Below are 16,341 nucleotides of genomic sequence, written 5' to 3' on the forward strand. Positions count from 1 at the left end.
ACAAGCGGAGGCAAACCCTTCTCACTCACTTTGTTCACTTCAGAAGCAAACGAATAATCTCAACTAAAAACCCACAGATACTGATATCATAGCCTGACATGGCTCCACTGGTTCTGGAAAGAAATTCAAAGTTTCCCCATGCCTGCGTTATTCGGGACACTAGACTGAGCATCAGTGGCAGAGGTTGCGGGCGCAATAGTAAGCCCCGAGAAATCCGAGAAGAAAGAAGTATCGGTGTAAGCAGTAAGATCGCCGGAGTCGGAAACAGCATTCACTTCGCACGCACGACCAAGAGCCGATTCGCAGTCGCCAGCGGACGATGAATCCGGTGCGTTGAAGAGCCGACCAGCATAGTCTCCAACAATCGTGGACACTCCTATCCAAGCATTTCCTTCAAAGATTCCCCTAGCACCTGCATCGCCGCCCTCCAGCGCATGGCCGTTGTTCTTCTCCCAGACATTGTTTACGGCATGCAAGAGAGTACCTCCACTCAAGGCTGGGCTGCGGCCGGCTGTCATGTAGATATAGTTGTTCTGCAGAGTAATTTGGTCTGCCTCACCGACCATCTCAAAGGTCCAGTAGGTGTACCCGTCGCAGCCAGTGGAGTACGTAGTTTCACCGTTGATGAAGTTGTTTGAGAGAGTAATACGGGTGTTGGTCTCGTATCCGAAGGTGTAGTGTTGCCGTCCGGTGCGAGCCGTCTAGAATGTCGATTAGCAACCTCACTCTTTTATGTGTTCAAAAGGGGCATACCGTGACATGATCAATCCAGATAAGGTCAGACCCATCGAAATAGAGGGCGTCACCACCCCAGACATACTCAGGGTTCAAGTCGGAGATCTCTATGTTTTGTACGATAATGTTCGACACGCCGTCTCTGAATCTCAGGCCTTTGCCTTTGATAACGCCCTTGTCTCCATCTCCAAGAATCGTTTTGTCCGATGCAACATCTATCCCCGTCGTCCCAGCGGTGTACCAAGTTGCTTGCGAAGAAGGAGAATCTCCGCAGTCATCCTGGATGATCTTCTGACAGCCGCTCCCGGTTCCCCAGGAAGCACAAACTGTACCACTAGTCGTGCCCTCTGACTCAGTGAAGTCATATTCCTTGTCAAGCACAATGACTCGTGGGGTATCATCGGTAAGCCATTCCTTCAGCTCATCGATATCGCTGGGAATCTGTGCTTCTGCGTCACCACCGCCTGTCACCCCGGAAGCGAACCCTTCAGCCGAGCCGGAGACTGATACGGCTGCACTCAGCGGTGCTAGTCCCAAGAGGACAGCGGGAATGGTTGATGTGATCTTCATTGCGGCTGAAGAGAAGAAAAAGTGGTTTCCCAAATTGATTTCGTGAATTGATACTCAGAAGAATTCCGCGCGATCAGGCACAGCTTAAATAATCGTTCATCCATTGTAACTAACCCTCATTTACAACGGACGACCATCGGTTCTATAATTTACCAAAGGACTTGGGATCGGCTGTTGTCTCTTCGGCACTATGATTTAGCATCATGCCTGAAACAGTTCTGACAACCACGGATAATTCCACCCGAACGCCTCTAAAACACCACTTGTTGCCCACATGCCCCTGAAAATAAGCGAACAGACGATTATAAAGATCAGCAGAGAGTGTTTTCCCTTCACTTTTACCGCCGAAAGCCGAAAGAGTCAAGGGAAGGTATCTCCGACAGGTTTGCATGCGCATTAGTCACTCGGGCCAGTCACCGTGTTAGGGAGAGATCGACAACCTTGCATTATATCCAAAACAACAAGAGCCGAGAATTTATACGTATTATGCAGCCGTGTCTTGGGTATAGTGTCGCTTAGAAGCTAGTGCATGTTTTGAATGAACGGAAATGGAGCTCTGGGTCAGAATTGATCGGAAGGGTTTGTTTGTATGCGTGCTAAACGACACATGATTTGGTACACATTGGGGTAATATATTGAATCCCTTTTCACGCAGTAAGATCTCTCTTCCCTGAATTCACCCCGCAATTATGAAGCGCAGCAGCTTGGTATGGACATGAATATAGGAGGACAGATTATCCTAAATGAACGATAACTACTATTATTCATCTTAACCTCAAAACTATTTTACCATCATTTATATATACCATGAAGGGCTATACTATGGCAATTTTCCAGAGGAGTATCAGTAGTAGTAGTAGTAAATTGGGCTTTTCGTGGCCGTACTGCTATATATAGTCTTCTGAGCTAGTCTATCCTAAGGTAGTCATCTATGTACATTGTGATGCTTCTTATTCCAATTGTCCAAACAGTATGGCTGAGCCAAAAGCGGCGAACTGGAAAGGGAAGGATGGAAAAAATCAAGCACATATGTCAAACCAACGCAACGCCTTCATATGCCTTGTATAATGTCTAGGGCTGCCTGTTGGCGAGCCATGCTTCAGTCATAACTATGACACTAATGAAAATTACCTATTCCTGCTTTGCTGCTTTCTCCGTCGACTCCTCGCTCGGAGGACTGGCATGTTTGCCTGAAGTCTTGTACTTATTTTGCTTTTCTCGCAGGTAGCGCCAGGTCCTTCCAATTCCGGAGGTGACCAGACCTTTGGCCGACTGGACAGTGCTCGGCCAGCGAATGGTCTTAGTGATCGATGCTTGAACTTCCTGCTTCAGATTATCGTCGCTTGCGATACGCTGCTCGAAAGGACCGCCTTGTCTCCGCCGTACCAATGCTTGGTCGGCATCTTGGCTTTCCTTCATCATTTTGTTGAAGTCGCCGCGAGGTATTTGAAAGCGGGTTTGATACTGGAAGTACAGCTTCGCTCGGAATGACTCCGGAAGACGGCGGACCATATTACCACGTTTTACTGGGTCCATATCTTGGGTTAGCTTCACATTGGCATTAGGATCATCGATCCAATCGCCTTCGGTGCACCGTTTGTCGTTGAAGGTGACATTAGGCAGGGTCTCAATGAGCGGTGCATAGAGCCGCCGGAAGTTGGCCATCTGACCTGAAACAATGTTCCTAACTTTACGAGGATCCTCGGCCGGCAATGCCATGCGCAGATCTCCCATGTAGCTCATCCCTGCAATGGTGCTGTAGAGCTGGAACTCGGTAAACTCAGCTGGGAGGAGCAGCAACGCCACCCGAACGGCAGAGAGTAGGTTCATCTGGTTTGCGAGCCGGACCTTCGGATGGTCACGCAGAATCTTAACTGGCTTCTGTAACCGCCCAGCAAGATATAGCGTGTCCCATTGGCTGAGATCACGACATAATGTGTCGAGATTAACAACGCCATATTTGATCAACGTGCCATTAACGGTGATATACGGGTTGAAGTACACACCGGCGCCGAACCTATCTTGTGTTTGAGCGACAGCGTAAGACCCTAAAGATCCCAGTCCAGAGTAGTGGTCACGATGTTGATGGAGGTTTAATGAGTGCCAATGTTGGGAGTACGACACTCCAAAGATAAAATCAATCATCTTACCCTGACCTTGTTGCATGTTCTTGATTGCAGCCGGAGCAGACGGGTGACACTGGCCGGAGCCAGGAGCACTCCCGGACTGTGTGAAGACGCCCGAACCATAGGCGAATGCGTATCGGATCGGTGCCCGAAATTGCCAAAGGATTTGACGTAAGGCTTCTTTAAACTCTTGGTTGATGACCATGTGTTGATTGACACCAAAATCTTTGGAAGGGAGCTCCGAAAATGCATCTATTGACAGATTCGCGTTATCTTCCCAGTCACCAGGGTCCGACAGTCGTGAGCTGGTAGAGAACGACGCTGCAGACGATGAAGGAAGGAGGAGGTGATGCTCGCTGGAAGCAGACTGTGAACTGAGACCTCCACGAGACACCGTGCGGTTTCTAAGTGGATATGTTCCATTTAGAGTAGAGGCCGAGGTAGAATCGTGGGAGAAAGCGCGCAGGGAAGTAGGGATGCGAGCGCATCGCGGAAGAGACGGGTAGATCGGGCGCAGACGCATGAATGAACCCGTTCTGGAGTTTAAAAGGAGGGACTTCGAAGAGATCAATTAGCATCACTCAATGCATGTAGACTGGAAGCAAATACTGCCTTACAGTAACTTCGTGCATCATCGCGGTTCCTCAAAACGAAAAGAGGGACTTGCACAGCGAGGGCTGTAATTGTTGGATATCTCAATGACCATTGAACGTTACCGATTCACACCATGTTTTCCTGAAGGAGAGTTGAAGGAGAGCAAGGGCGGAGTAGGGGAAACAATGGGATCGAAATGCAGATACTTTCCTGCGGGATAATCACAGATTATCCAATGGCGGCCGGAAGGTCTGACGTACTCGCTCGGCAGGTGTTCTCGGCCTTTCGAGATTACCCAGCGACCGCCCGCGCCACATCCCACAAGCCACACACTGCGTCACGTGGCGTCGTATCTCCGCGGGCGCGTTTCCGATGCTCGACCCAAACAAGACGGTAAACAGAGTCACTTTCACGCTTTGTCCGTCCTCTCCCGTGAAATCGTGTACCTTTCGAAGGTAAACCGTTATCCACCGTGATCCTGGGTCCGCGACCACACCTGATGGTCCGTATATTCCGCAACAATGGCCGACGAAATGGAGACATTCGCTGCCCGCCTTGCCAGCTTTGATCTGGTATTGCACCCAGAGAAACGAAGAACATCGAGCGCAAAGGCCGTCAAATCAATTGCTTGGCCTCACCGGAAGCCATCGCCCGCTGAGGTATATAAATCTTGCTATCTACAATATCTGTTAATAGGAAGACTGACCCCTGGTTGTTGTAGTTGGCGCACGCGGGCTTCTACTACAATCCCTATGAAACAAATCCAGATAATACAACATGCTTTCTATGTCATAGAGCGCTCGACGGATGGGAGGAAGAAGACAATCCGATAACGGAACATCTTAAGCATGCGAATGATTGCGGCTGGGCTGTTATGATGGATATTCAACAACACAGCTCAAACCCTGCTGAGATAGAGGACCCCACAAGTGACAAGATAAGAGAGGCGAGACTGGCCACCTTTGGCACATCATGGCCGCACGATGGGAAACGCGGTTGGGTCTGTCAGTCAGAAAAGGTATGATGTCTTGCCGTAATTTCTCCGGAATCAATTTGACGACGGTTCTGTGCCAGATGGTCGACGGGGGTTGGTATTTTTGTCCCACCGAAGAGAGCAATGACCTAGCAAGCTGTGTATACTGCAAATTGTCCCTTGATGGTTGGGAACCCAAGGACGATCCCTTGTGAGTGCTTATCGCGCCTTCCTTTTTATCACAACTAACCTCTCCAGTGATGAACATTACCGCCGTTCCGCGGACTGTTCATTTTTCGTCTTTGCCCAACCCCCTGGTAAGAAAGGCAAAGGCTCACGCACGAAAAAAGCACGTACATCCAAAGCGTCTCGTCTTTCGACCCAATCAACTGCTTCAGAAGCTATCTCGGAACTTGAAGATCCCATGGATCAGAGCACTGTCTCCCAGCCAGCTACTAAGGCAAAGGGAACCAAAAAGTCATCCAAGTCAAAATCAAAGAATGCGAAGTCTAAAAAGGAAGAGGCGGCGGAGCCCGACAGCCAGATGGATATCGATACTGCCGACTATAGCCAGCCTGAGCCCGCCAAAGCAAAACGAACCACGCGTGGAACGAAAAGGACAAGCGACCAAGTAGATAGGGAACAAGTCAATGTGGTCGACATCGAAAACTTTGAGGAAGCCGAACCACCCACTAAAAAGCGGGCCACAAAGGTGCGAAACAGCACTCAACATGACAGCAATCAAAACGATGAAGTCACCGTGGACGCACAGCTGGAAGAGAGTATCCCAGAGGACGAGGCCAAGAAAGGTCGAGGAACCACGAAAAAGAAAGCATCCTCAAAGAGCCGAAAGGCCTCTAGCGGTTCGTCTACGTCTAAAACCGCTTCAAAATCTCGCGTGCCTAATGACAACGAGCTTGATGCAGCTCCTGTGGCCGACTTGGAGCAGCCTGAACCTGAAGAGCAAAGTCTGGAGGCCGTGCAGAAGCCATCAAAGAAGTCGAAATCCAAGAAGAAGCAGAAGACCACCCCAGAGCCGCAGGAGGTGACCAATCATGCCGACGAGGAAGAGCCCGGGACAGGCGAAGCGCTGCAGCCTGAACAGCCTGAACAGCCCGAACAGACTGAACAGACTGAAGAGCCCGAAGAGCCTGAAAAGCCCGAAGAGTCTAGCCCTAGCCCGGCAGCCCCAGAGGATAAGCCGAGCCATGTGAAATCAAAGCGCAAGTCAAGAGGCTCTAACATTCCCGAGCCAGAGCCGGAGATTGTCACAGAGAAACCACCGAAGACACGGAAGCGGTCGGGAGCAGACGCAACGTTAAAGGGTGAGACAGACTCTAGGGTTCACGAGTCGTTCGTTTCAGTAGAGATCCCAGCTAGAGTTCCTACTCCGGTAAAGCAGCCAAAAGCTGAACCTACAAATAGAAGTGAGCCTAACGACAAGGATCTCAAGAAGAAGACTAAGCAGAGATCTTCCACGGAGAAGGCTAAGAAATCAAAGAAAACAAGCAAAGCAGAGGCTCTTGAGCGCGAAAAAACCTCTGCTCAACAGGAGTTCGAGCCCAAACAGAGCCCCCAGGTCTCTTCAACTGGTCATGACCTTCCAGAGCAGAGCGAACCACAAGACCCGCAAGAACAAGAGGCCGAGCAGCCTTCCACACGGCGTAGATCATCTAGAGTGCCTCCAAAGACGGCAGAGAGATATAGCGACATCCCCGAGGAAAAACAGTTTGCTAGGACACTTGCGGGATCGTCGCGGAGTTCAGATAACCATAGAATGTCAGACTCCGCTGACCAAGGCAATATGTCGCCTCTTCCCACCTCGAAGAGCACACCGTCCCTATCGCCGCAGTCCTCCGATGTTGAGAACCAGCCTCCATCTCTGAAGCCTTCGGCAACGCGGCCTCCTGTAGGATCGCCGTCCAAACAACAGACCGTACGAATTCCCCTAGCGCCCAACACCCCTTCGCCAACGAAGCGTAACACCAATGCCGGGGGCCTCCGCACTACCCACCCGTGGAACCCTATTGATATTGATGAGATCCTCCTTGCTGGAAACAGTGACAAAGAGAACGTCGATTTGAGTTCAGCGCTGTATAGCGTGAAGGGTGATTTGACAAGCCCAGAGAAAAAGATGTCCGTTGAAGAATGGATTAAATGGCACGCCAAGAACGGGGAGGAGAAGTTGAGGCAAGAATGCGAGAGGCTAGTCGGGCAATTCGAGAGGGAGGGTGCCCGTGCAATGCGAGTACTGGAGGGAATTGAATGCATTGATTGATTTCGGATTTTGGTTCATGGGATTTGGCTGGCTGGGAGGAGTCAAGGCATGGGATATGGGCGTTGGATATTCTTTTTTTGTTCATGACCGGTACAACTATTATTTTCATGCAATTTCGCTAAATAACAGCGCGATATATGAACGTCTTTTTCTTAATTTAAGATCCAATCGAAGGCCCATAACATGTTCAGAAAGAAACCAGAACGCCGAGGGTATACTGCAACTTTTATCGACCATAAAGCACCAATCCATATACAAGCCAGCACGTCCCAAAACGAAGGAAAGAATGCATTCATGCGATGATTCCCAGCCGACCCTCCCAGCTGTCGTCTTCCTGCTTGATCCCATCTCCACCCTTCCGTCGCTTCTCATTCCTCTTCCTCCTCTTCTCCTCTCGTTCCTTAGCCTCCTGCTCCTCCCTCTCCTGAAGCCTAGCCCCGAGATCAAGCTGCCAAGCCCTCCGTTCCTCCTCCTCTCGTACCCGTTTCTGATGCGCAAGCAACCGTAGCCGCTGCCGCACATCCTCAACAGTAGCCCTCGTCACCTCACCACTCTGCCCCGTCGCAATCAAATGCTGCTTACTATTCAAATGCTCCACCAGCTGCAAATTATCCTTGAAAGTAAGATCACAGTCCCCACAGTAGAAACCAGCTCCCCGGCCTCTCTTGCCCACCGCCGACCCAGCCGACACAATCGTCGTCTTGCCCACCATCGACGCCACATCTAGTCGCTGTTTTCGGGACGTCGTGGCCTCCAAAGAGCTGTAGTCGACCGGCGCGTGCCATTTTTTGCCGAGGAGTTTGGCTTCATAGCGTGCTTTGGATTCTTCTTTGCGTTTGCTTTCTTCGTCCGCGGCTTTTTTGGCGTATTCTTCGCGGTCCCAGGTTTTGCGGAAGGCCGTGTCGGATGTTGCAGCGGTTGGTTTGGACATTTTTCTTTTGACTTCTTCGGTTTTGATTTTGGCTTTTGGTTGTGTCTTGGGGGAGGGTGGAAGTTTGTGGTGTTTTTGTTAGATGTAGCTATTGAGATGGGTTGAAGATCATGGATGAATTGAACGGGTGGATATGGTATGGCAAATTATCCAAGGTGGTAAGCGGTGAGAAGCAGATATACCATGTGATCTACTTATTCTTAGACTAGACTTCCTATTTGGGAATAGCGACGGGACGACATGCAACCATCCAGATGGAGTTTAGCTACTATTTCATCTATGAGGTAGCATCTGGCAGCAAATATGTAGAAGTGCAGGCATACAGTTAAACTCAAAATAGAAATATTTCTCCCACTTCCAACCTCCTAATTCACGAATACGAAACGCCTCAAGCTCGTTTCTCCAGCTTCTTGCCGATCTGGCTGAACTCATCCCGCCACTTGCCAACCCTATCCTCACGCTCAAATGGATCCTTATTGATCCATTCCAGGTCAATATGTATTTCTTTGGACAGGGTAATAGTTCCCTCAATTGGCTCCCCGAGGCCTTCTAGTAAACCGGGGCCAGCTGCCGATGCATCATTTGGATCGTCCCACACCTTGACCTTGTATTTCTTGTCGGGCTGGAAGAAGAAACATGCCGGCAGCTCACTCTTAGACGTTGGAAAGGGCTGCATGGGAGTTTCAGGAACTTCTGTCAAAGCGAGAATCGCTCCTTTCTCAGCATGTCCTTTATTAAGCGAAGAGACCAGTTTATCATCCAGCTTTACATTGCCCGCTGAGAATGTAGCATTGGGTGCTTGCAGGAGCATATGTGAGATGTGCCATTGCTTCCCAGAGCCGTAGAGGTAGAACGGCATGTAATCTTCAGGATAGTCAACTTCTCGGTTGGCCGAGTTGAGAGGACGGCTCTTGATCACTCGTTTCAATGTCACAGGTGTGGAAGTGCGGACCGGACCACTAGGGTTTTGTTAGACATCTGACTGTAGGTATGTATATGTAACTGCTAGAAGTGCATTGCACTTACCCATGGTGTGTATATATGGTCCCGTTGAAGCTCACAGGGCTGCCTCGCTCGCATTCGCTCACCACTTGCTGGAGGTCGATCTCTACGGATGATTTGAGGAAGATAGGATCCTGGGGATTTGATTCCCGGATTTCAATATAGTCTGACTTGGCATGGTCTTCAAGCTCCACGGCCAGAATGATCTGTTGTCGGTGCTTGCCCAAGTGGAATGATGGTTGATAGGCCAAGAAAATCTCGTCCGTCCCCTGCATTACAAATCGGTGGATAGCCGAGCCTCTTGCATTACGCTTGCGGCACAGTCTGACCCCATCCTCGACTACTGAGCGGAAGTAGTCTACCATCGTACTAATGAAATCGTTGTCTGTAGGGAATGGGCTCATGACGACGTTTCTCAGTACGAATAGAGGCCGATCGCACTGTGGAAGGCCGAGTCTTCTCTTGAACTCCTTGGCACACTTGCCATATAGCTCGTTCGTGAACTCAGTCGACGTCAGGTAGAACGGGATCTTGGTGGGATCCTGGTCAGGTGAACAGATAGACAGACGCTCAACGACATGTCTTGTGAGGTAGTTGGCTTCTTCTATGTCAGTGTTCCAGGTTCTGTCCTTGTCATCATACCGCCAGTTGAGTGCAAAGGCATTGATGTTCAGGTCTGAACCAAGGCCCCGGAGAAGTGTCATGAGCTTTTCTTCCGTGGGTTTGCCCACATCACTCTCGACAATCTCGCGATTGCTTTTTGGGAGAATTTCTTGGCGGATTCGCTCCTTTTCTTTCTCTATCGCGTGCTCGTTGAAGGGGTCCTTCCATTCAGAGGGAAGTTTGTGAAACGGAACACACATGAAGTAGTCGTCGTCTTTCGTGGTCATGGCGGCCCAGTGAGCAGAGAGCTGGTACTTATTAGCCTTATGTGAATTATTGACTACTTGTGGAAGAAAATACCTACCCTAGTACATGTAAAAGATACTTCACTGAGCAGAGCGCCGTATCCTTGGGGATTGAGCCCGATACATTTGTTGGAGAGCCAGATCGACATGGCTGCAGCACCAGGCTTACTACTTGCTGTCAGTTCCCTGAAGCTGCGAGGTAACCGAAAACCCGTGAACATACCTGCCCTCGACCCCATAAATTCCCATCCCAGTCTCAGAGCCCTGAGAGAGCACCGGAGCGGTCCAGGTGACGAGATATCTCATTCTTCCATCGCGGTACACTAGACTCCCCCCGGGGTACGGGATATAGCCCGCCTTATGCGGGTCTACAGTGATTGAATCCGCGTATTTCAGTGCCAGAAGGTCTTCTTGGGTTTCCAGCTTCAAGCTCAGGTCTGGAACAAAGCCCTCTGCTCCACCATCAAAGCTATCCTCCGGATTGCTCACGCTTGGCCCCCGGGGCATGTCATAGAGATTTCGTGGAAGCATAGTGGCAAAGTAGCCTCCCCACGCAGCGTCAGCATGGACGAGGAATGACAACCCCTTCGACTGGAAGCGCTGACGCATAGCTAAAATAGCACTTAGCCGATCAACGGCCCCTTCTTCAGTTGAGCCAATGATTGCCACTACTGCATAAACCGCCTGGCCCTCATCAAGACATCGTTGGAGGCGCTCCTGAAGCACGTCGAGGTTGATACGCGCGGCGTCATCGACCTCAATACCCTCAAACGCATCCGAACCGAGGCCAGTTATTGCTGTGGCTGTTAGTAACCACTCATATTGATGAATACGAGATTTGAATTAACTCACCTCCGCCCTTGGGCCAAGAGTAGTGTCTAGTATTAGAAAGGAAACACTTGATCGGTTGCTTGACCTCGAATTCTCTTTCCAAAGCGTCTTTACCCGTCGACTGTATGTTGAAATTCTGCAAAGCAGATTCCACAAACTTGGGTGAGATACCGAACTGTTCATGCAATTCCTGCGGCAGATCCAGCACCGTCTTGGGTCTCAAATTGAGCAGTTCCCACGTAGACATATCCGTAAACAGCTTCCTCTCACCTTTACAGGTGGTAACTACAAACCTATCAGCCACGAAACTCAACGGTCCCTTCTTCTCGCTTCCATCTACAACAACAGTCTCACTCATGGCTTTCCGAAGAGCCAACGGGTAAAACTTCAGATTCCTAGACACCCAGATCGCCTCAAGATTGGCCACAGTCCCACCACAAGTAACATGGCCCCAACCAGTCGGCACATCCTTCCTCGAAGGATCAGTATTATACCCAAACAAATGACACAGCTGCTCCCCGACCTCCATCTCCGCCACAGTGGTCAGAGGACTAGCCTCTAGCGCAACATTATTCGGGTTATAGATCATGGTCATGAAATAACCCAGAAGCGCAGGCATGCTCAGGTCAGTGCACATGTGAGCCTGGTAGCGAGGATTCCAAAAGGGAATCGAATGTGAGCCCATCAATCTGGCAGCTTTTTTCACCGCCTGAGCGAAGTTCCGTGTAATACGTTGGAATTCTTCAGAGTTTTGGATGCTGGATGTGATGAATCTCTGGTGCTTGGGTCAGGTGCAGTACATTTGTCTGGAGAGAAAAGCGTACCTGGTCGCCGTCGAATTTGTATTTCTTGCGGGCTTCTTCTAGCTCGTGGAGGATTGTGGAGATGTTGTCTTTGAAGTAGCTCATATTCTCGGCTTGGGGGCCTATGAAATAGGAGCTGATGGCTTGGTGGGTGAGGTCTCCGTGGTCAGACATTGTGAGGATGGCTGCTTTTGCGAAGGATATAAGCGGAATTGGTGGTAAGTGAGGTGTTTGACTGGTATGCTGGATTCCTGGAGGGTTACTGAGTATTTATAATGCCTTTGTGCGCTCTCAACCGAGTGGCTTTCCTTTGCCTGGGATTAAACAAACTAGAGAAATCATATCAAGTGGCGATTATAACATATCTCTGTGGAACCGCAATTGCCGAACTTGAGGGACGATTGGATATGGACCAGCATTGCGTTTCTGCAATCGAGCTGGCAATGTAGTGTTGGGATGAACCAACAGGGAGTTCGTGGCATGTTGCTAGCGATCATACGTCCAATCATGTAAATATGTTATAGTGTCAGGCATCGCTTTATGCATAGTATGACGTTGTTTCTCCCTTCAGGTGTCATGAGATATATGCAGGGATGTGTGAAAGTGTGACAGAATGTAAGCACGATACCCTAGACACCTGCTGGCTGACGTCCAATAATTCCCATTGTGCAAAGCAATAATATGACATAGCCGTGTCGGGACATGATATTCTGAGGTTATAGTATAGAAGCAGGGTAGCAACGAGCTTCGGATCATTGCAGATGATGATGTCTCTTAGGTAATAAACGAAGCATGTTGGGAGGAAGAACAGAGACAAATGAGAAGTTTTACTATGCAATTGAGTCTCACTAAACGGTGGCCAACAAACATTTCCTTGATTTCCAAGTGGGCCAGCTGGGATTTAATCAAGACGTGGCTGAATGACAGCTGAGCGGGGCTTCACCAGGGCTAGGGAAGGTGTCATTTATTGTTCTATTCCTATGAAGACTAGGGCTCATGCATCCTGCATGCAGGATGTCTTCAGCTCTTGGCAGTCTAAGGCTCGTGTTTCTCATTCACAGCCTGTGACGGCTGTTCCTCGTTTCCGAGTGCAGGTTGCAAATGTTACCTTCGGGGACAGGCCTGAATATAGCTCGTTTATATTATTCGCTCCACATTTCTTCGATTATCCGCCGCTGGGGATGCAATGTAGATCTCACGGTTGTGCCATTGTAGCTGGTCAACATTAGCGGGATATCGATCCGAGCAACAATCGTTTCTGGACAACGAGACGAGGGGCAGCTGCATGGATGTAGATACAATATGGCTTGTACCTTATGTATTTCTTACTTGAAAGTGTAGCAACTCCAGAGCTATCAATCGTATTCCAGATTCATGGTGAGTTTGTGCATTGAACCCGTTCGGGGGTACGCTCTAGAAAAATGACAAAGTTGCAGAGGTACAGATCTTTTGGCTCTTCGATTCTGTTGTAGTGAAATGATATCACTTCTAATATTTATGATATAATCGTTCTTAGAGACGGAAGATTGGAACGGACAGATGTGTCTGCTACGCGGAGGTTGCTACCTTCAACATTTACCATACTGTCAAGCTCATAGGCGATATTTATACAAGCTCCGGGGTGAATAGAAGAAAGCTGGAGTTACTGATACCAACAGATAGTAATTATCTCGATTAATATTAACATGTATTATGTATCTAGATATGCCATTAGGCGCGTCCCGGCTTAGGTTGTTGATGAAAACTGTCGGCCCATTGCCACTCTTCCAAGACCTTAACTACCAGGCCAGGAAAGTTTCCCGGCAACTTCCTTAGCCCAGTCAATGAAGCCACAAGGTTTGAGTAGCTTTACACTCAGCTGATAGGGTTGGTAGGAAGGGTGTATCTAGCGGACGCCTGTGTGAAAGCGGCCTTGGTCATCCAATGATGATTTTTGACGTCGTCGGAGCAAATAGAAGCCTTGCGCATAACGTCGTACGACACAGCCTATAAAAGAACACGGCCAGTCAGTCGCAAGGTCCTTGGATAGAGCACCATTCAAAGGAACCCATGAAACCACATACATCTGTCATTTCCTGGTCGGCGCCCAGTGCGGTCGCAATGGGTGCAGTCCCGAGGGGAAACTGGATAATCTCCCTCTTCTCAATGATAGTGAGGAGAAGCTCCTGTTCAGCCTTGAAGTACTACATCGGGCAGTTGACTGTCAGTATATTTTCACTACCCATGAAGCTGGCAGTCCGGGAAACCCACGGTCAGGAGGGATTGGCAAACGGCGCTTTGGTCTTTCGGAGCGACACGACGATCACCTTCTGCTGCAAGTGACAAAAGAGCATCTTGCTTCTCAGCCATGGCCTTCTGTTCGCCGCTAAGAATCGTCTGAATTGAGGTCAGTCCACGTTCAAACAGCTCAGCCATATACTATACGAACCTGGCCAGTTGAGCTAGCGTCCTGAGTGCTCTGGAGGCTGCTGTTCAGGTCTCTGGCACCTTTCGTAAGGGTGTCTAGAATGTTTGTGACTTTTGAGCCGCTAATACTGTCAGCATACACTGAGGCGGACGCTGCCAAGAGGGCAGTAAGGGCGGAGAGTTTAAACTGCATCGTGGATCAGGTTGACAAAGTAAAGATATATGAAAAAAAAAAAAAAAAAAAAAAAAAAAAAAAGAAGAAGGAGTAGTAGAGATGTAAAGAACGCCTGCAGTGTGAAATCGTGGGGCTTCAAGAGCCACTTATATAAACACTCCTCCCTCTGTACGATCGATTGGAATCTTTCTTTATACTTTCTCGGACTACCGTATAGTTAGCTGGATTGAATACGAGATCCATCAGGTGGATCAGCACCCTTATTGAGCATTGACAAGGACATATTTTCCATGCCTTTCCCCATGTGGTCCCAGCTGAGCGAACCCTCGTGGAGGCTTTACTCCGTACTCCGTATGACGCCCAGGCCCTCCTAAGATGATGATCGTCACTGCAGACTCCCGTTATGGATTCTCCGGAGACACTATTTATTTCGTGGAATTATAATTGGTGATCCGAACCCATGGCGCGGAAAGATTAAATCGTGTCAATCGCTGTGGAGCAGTTCGCTTACATGCAAGGAAATGATATAGAAATGGTCCTATCTTAAGTGATGGAAGATAGCCCATCGAGGAGATTACACTACTAGTTCCGGAGAACCTTATTCAAATTGTATTTTCCCACATAGTACGGAGTTCTCCTCCATCACACTCCTCTACCGGACTTCTACCAGACCCACACACTTTGACACCTCAACCGCATCCTATACCAAACATTAGCCACTCATTTAACTCCCACCCACTTCTAAATATGGCCAAAGTTAAAAGAAACAGTAAAAACTCACCATAAGCCCCGTGGGTTCCAACCCCTCCACCAACATCGTCTCATACACCAAACCCGGGTTCCCCAACGAAATTCCCCCATCCGAAAGACACCCCTTAAAAGGCAAACAGTCCTCAGCCTTCTTCCCCGGCGAAGCCCTCACATACTCCGAATACCACGGATTCCCAGGCCTCTTCATATCATCCGCGATAACCGTAGACCCAGGCGCCACAAGCCCCAACTCCTCACACAGCTTCAAATCATTCAAATACGAGATCTTAGAGTGATCCAGGAACAACATATCCCAGGGCTGCTGCTGCTCAGAGGAACCACTATGCTTGCCTCCCTTGGCAAGAGAGTGCAGAGACGCGCGGCATGGCCCTACCCTGATCTCGACGATGTCGTCTAACCCTGCGATGGAGACTAGGGCTTTTGAAACGGCGGCGAACTTGGGGTTCATTTCGAGGCTGAGGAATCGTGGGTGGCGGCCTGTTGCTGTTGATGCTTTGCGGAGGGCGTGCCCGAACATGATGGCCGAGTAGCCGATGTAGCCTCCTATCTCGAGGATGGTGGTGGGTTGATCGGTGGCGATGATGTCGGTTATGAGTTTGCCTTTGTGAGGTCCGACATTCATGAGGAAATCCCTGGTTCGGCCGAATTCGTCGATGGCGGCGAGGACGGCTTCTGGTGAGTTACGTATTTGGGGGAGCTGGGGGTGGTTGGTTATGAAGGTGAGAAGTTGGTCTTCGCGGCCGTCGTTGCACTGATTCGAGTCTATGGTGAGAATTGTATACAGTGTCTGGATGGGATGCTTACGAAGACATCTTCTTCGGGTTTGTAGTATTCGGCGGGTGAGTCGATACTGGGGGACATGTTGGGGGAGTTAAGGTGAGAATATCTAATGTCAAGAGATTGAAATGGTTGATTTGTTAGCAATAAGATCTTTGTACATCTTGACCTGGATGAGTAGATGGTTATATCTTTTATATCCCTTGGCCCTGATCCGCAAGCATAAATCCGAATTAGCTAGGGATGATGCAACGCTGATCCACCGAACGAAAAGCATTCCAGAGAAGGTATCATTTATTAATGCGGTAGCATAGCATGTCTCTTTTACTAATGTATATCCGAAAACGTCAGAATATGAAGCAGACCATTCCTAAATAGACTGCATGGAGGCCTATTTTCCCGATTGATTACACAGTACTAATAATACCTCATGACTCCGTATCCCATTATCATAGCAACAC

General features: G+C 49.2%; 7 protein-coding genes across 7 annotated transcripts; 1 reads left to right on the forward strand and 6 right to left on the reverse strand.

Annotated features, from left to right (window-relative positions):
• Positions 1-125: 125 nt before the first annotated feature.
• On the reverse strand, positions 126-1,305 carry F9C07_3603 (putative pectin lyase A; the record flags this gene model as incomplete). Its single annotated transcript, XM_041291731.1, has 2 exons — positions 126-701; positions 754-1,305. The coding sequence occupies 2 exons, from the start codon at positions 1,303-1,305 to the stop codon at positions 126-128; spliced, it is 1,128 nt and encodes a 375-aa protein (XP_041145904.1).
• A 565-nt stretch (positions 1,306-1,870) lies between these two features.
• On the reverse strand, positions 1,871-4,306 carry F9C07_1510756 (MMP37-like protein). The gene is made up of 2 exons (XM_041285766.2): positions 4,049-4,306; positions 1,871-3,987 (listed from the first exon to the last, which is right to left on the reverse strand). The coding sequence occupies exons 1-2, from the start codon at positions 4,064-4,066 to the stop codon at positions 2,437-2,439; spliced, it is 1,569 nt and encodes a 522-aa protein (XP_041145905.2). The 5' UTR covers positions 4,067-4,306; the 3' UTR covers positions 1,871-2,436.
• Positions 4,307-4,546: 240 nt separating this feature from the next.
• On the forward strand, positions 4,547-7,276 carry F9C07_3605 (putative chromosome segregation protein BIR1; the record flags this gene model as incomplete). Its single annotated transcript, XM_041291739.1, has 4 exons — positions 4,547-4,684; positions 4,747-5,043; positions 5,100-5,209; positions 5,257-7,276. 4 exons carry the CDS (start codon positions 4,547-4,549, stop codon positions 7,274-7,276), a joined length of 2,565 nt encoding a protein of 854 aa, XP_041145906.1.
• Positions 7,277-7,568: 292 nt separating this feature from the next.
• On the reverse strand, positions 7,569-8,207 carry F9C07_3606 (putative C2H2 finger domain protein; the record flags this gene model as incomplete). Its single annotated transcript, XM_041285767.1, has 1 exon — positions 7,569-8,207. The coding sequence occupies one exon, from the start codon at positions 8,205-8,207 to the stop codon at positions 7,569-7,571; it is 639 nt and encodes a 212-aa protein (XP_041145907.1).
• Positions 8,208-8,595: 388 nt separating this feature from the next.
• On the reverse strand, positions 8,596-11,925 carry F9C07_3607 (pyridoxal-dependent decarboxylase domain protein; the record flags this gene model as incomplete). Its single annotated transcript, XM_041291744.1, has 6 exons — positions 8,596-9,166; positions 9,234-10,120; positions 10,177-10,285; positions 10,341-10,914; positions 10,970-11,723; positions 11,773-11,925. The coding sequence occupies 6 exons, from the start codon at positions 11,923-11,925 to the stop codon at positions 8,596-8,598; spliced, it is 3,048 nt and encodes a 1,015-aa protein (XP_041145908.1).
• A 1,469-nt stretch (positions 11,926-13,394) lies between these two features.
• On the reverse strand, positions 13,395-14,376 carry F9C07_2283205 (uncharacterized protein). The gene is made up of 4 exons (XM_041291745.2): positions 14,180-14,376; positions 14,002-14,127; positions 13,815-13,934; positions 13,395-13,737 (listed from the first exon to the last, which is right to left on the reverse strand). The coding sequence occupies exons 1-4, from the start codon at positions 14,348-14,350 to the stop codon at positions 13,606-13,608; spliced, it is 549 nt and encodes a 182-aa protein (XP_041145909.1). The 5' UTR covers positions 14,351-14,376; the 3' UTR covers positions 13,395-13,605.
• A 19-nt stretch (positions 14,377-14,395) lies between these two features.
• On the reverse strand, positions 14,396-16,118 carry F9C07_2156159 (O-methyltransferase). The gene is made up of 3 exons (XM_041291746.2): positions 15,908-16,118; positions 15,114-15,854; positions 14,396-15,032 (listed from the first exon to the last, which is right to left on the reverse strand). Exons 1-3 carry the CDS (start codon positions 15,962-15,964, stop codon positions 14,985-14,987), a joined length of 846 nt encoding a protein of 281 aa, XP_041145910.1. The 5' UTR covers positions 15,965-16,118; the 3' UTR covers positions 14,396-14,984.
• Positions 16,119-16,341: the final 223 nt, after the last annotated feature.

This window comes from Aspergillus flavus, chromosome 4 (genome assembly GCF_009017415.1).
Source record: "Aspergillus flavus chromosome 4, complete sequence".
NCBI lineage: Eukaryota > Fungi > Ascomycota > Eurotiomycetes > Eurotiales > Aspergillaceae > Aspergillus > Aspergillus flavus.

What these genes read in the sequence shown, in the direction of transcription:
- F9C07_2283205 (XM_041291745.2), bottom strand. Translation starts at nt 14,350, where the DNA reads ATGCAGTTTAAACTCTCCGCCCTTACTGCCCTCTTGGCAGCGTCCGCC. An exon ending in ACGCTAGCTCAACTGGCCAG is followed by an intron (nt 14,128 to 14,179) that starts GTTCGTATAGTA and finishes ACCTCAATTCAG; the next exon opens with ACGATTCTTAGCGGCGAACA. An exon ending in CCGACCAGGAAATGACAGAT is followed by an intron (nt 13,738 to 13,814) that starts GTATGTGGTTTC and finishes GTTCTTTTATAG; the next exon opens with GCTGTGTCGTACGACGTTAT.
- F9C07_2156159 (XM_041291746.2), bottom strand. Translation starts at nt 15,964, where the DNA reads ATGTCCCCCAGTATCGACTCACCCGCCGAATACTACAAACCCGAAGAA. An exon ending in AACCCGAAGAAGATGTCTTC is followed by an intron (nt 15,855 to 15,907) that starts GTAAGCATCCCA and finishes GACTCGAATCAG; the next exon opens with TGCAACGACGGCCGCGAAGA. An exon ending in TGGAACCCACGGGGCTTATG is followed by an intron (nt 15,033 to 15,113) that starts GTGAGTTTTTAC and finishes TGTTTGGTATAG; the next exon opens with GATGCGGTTGAGGTGTCAAA.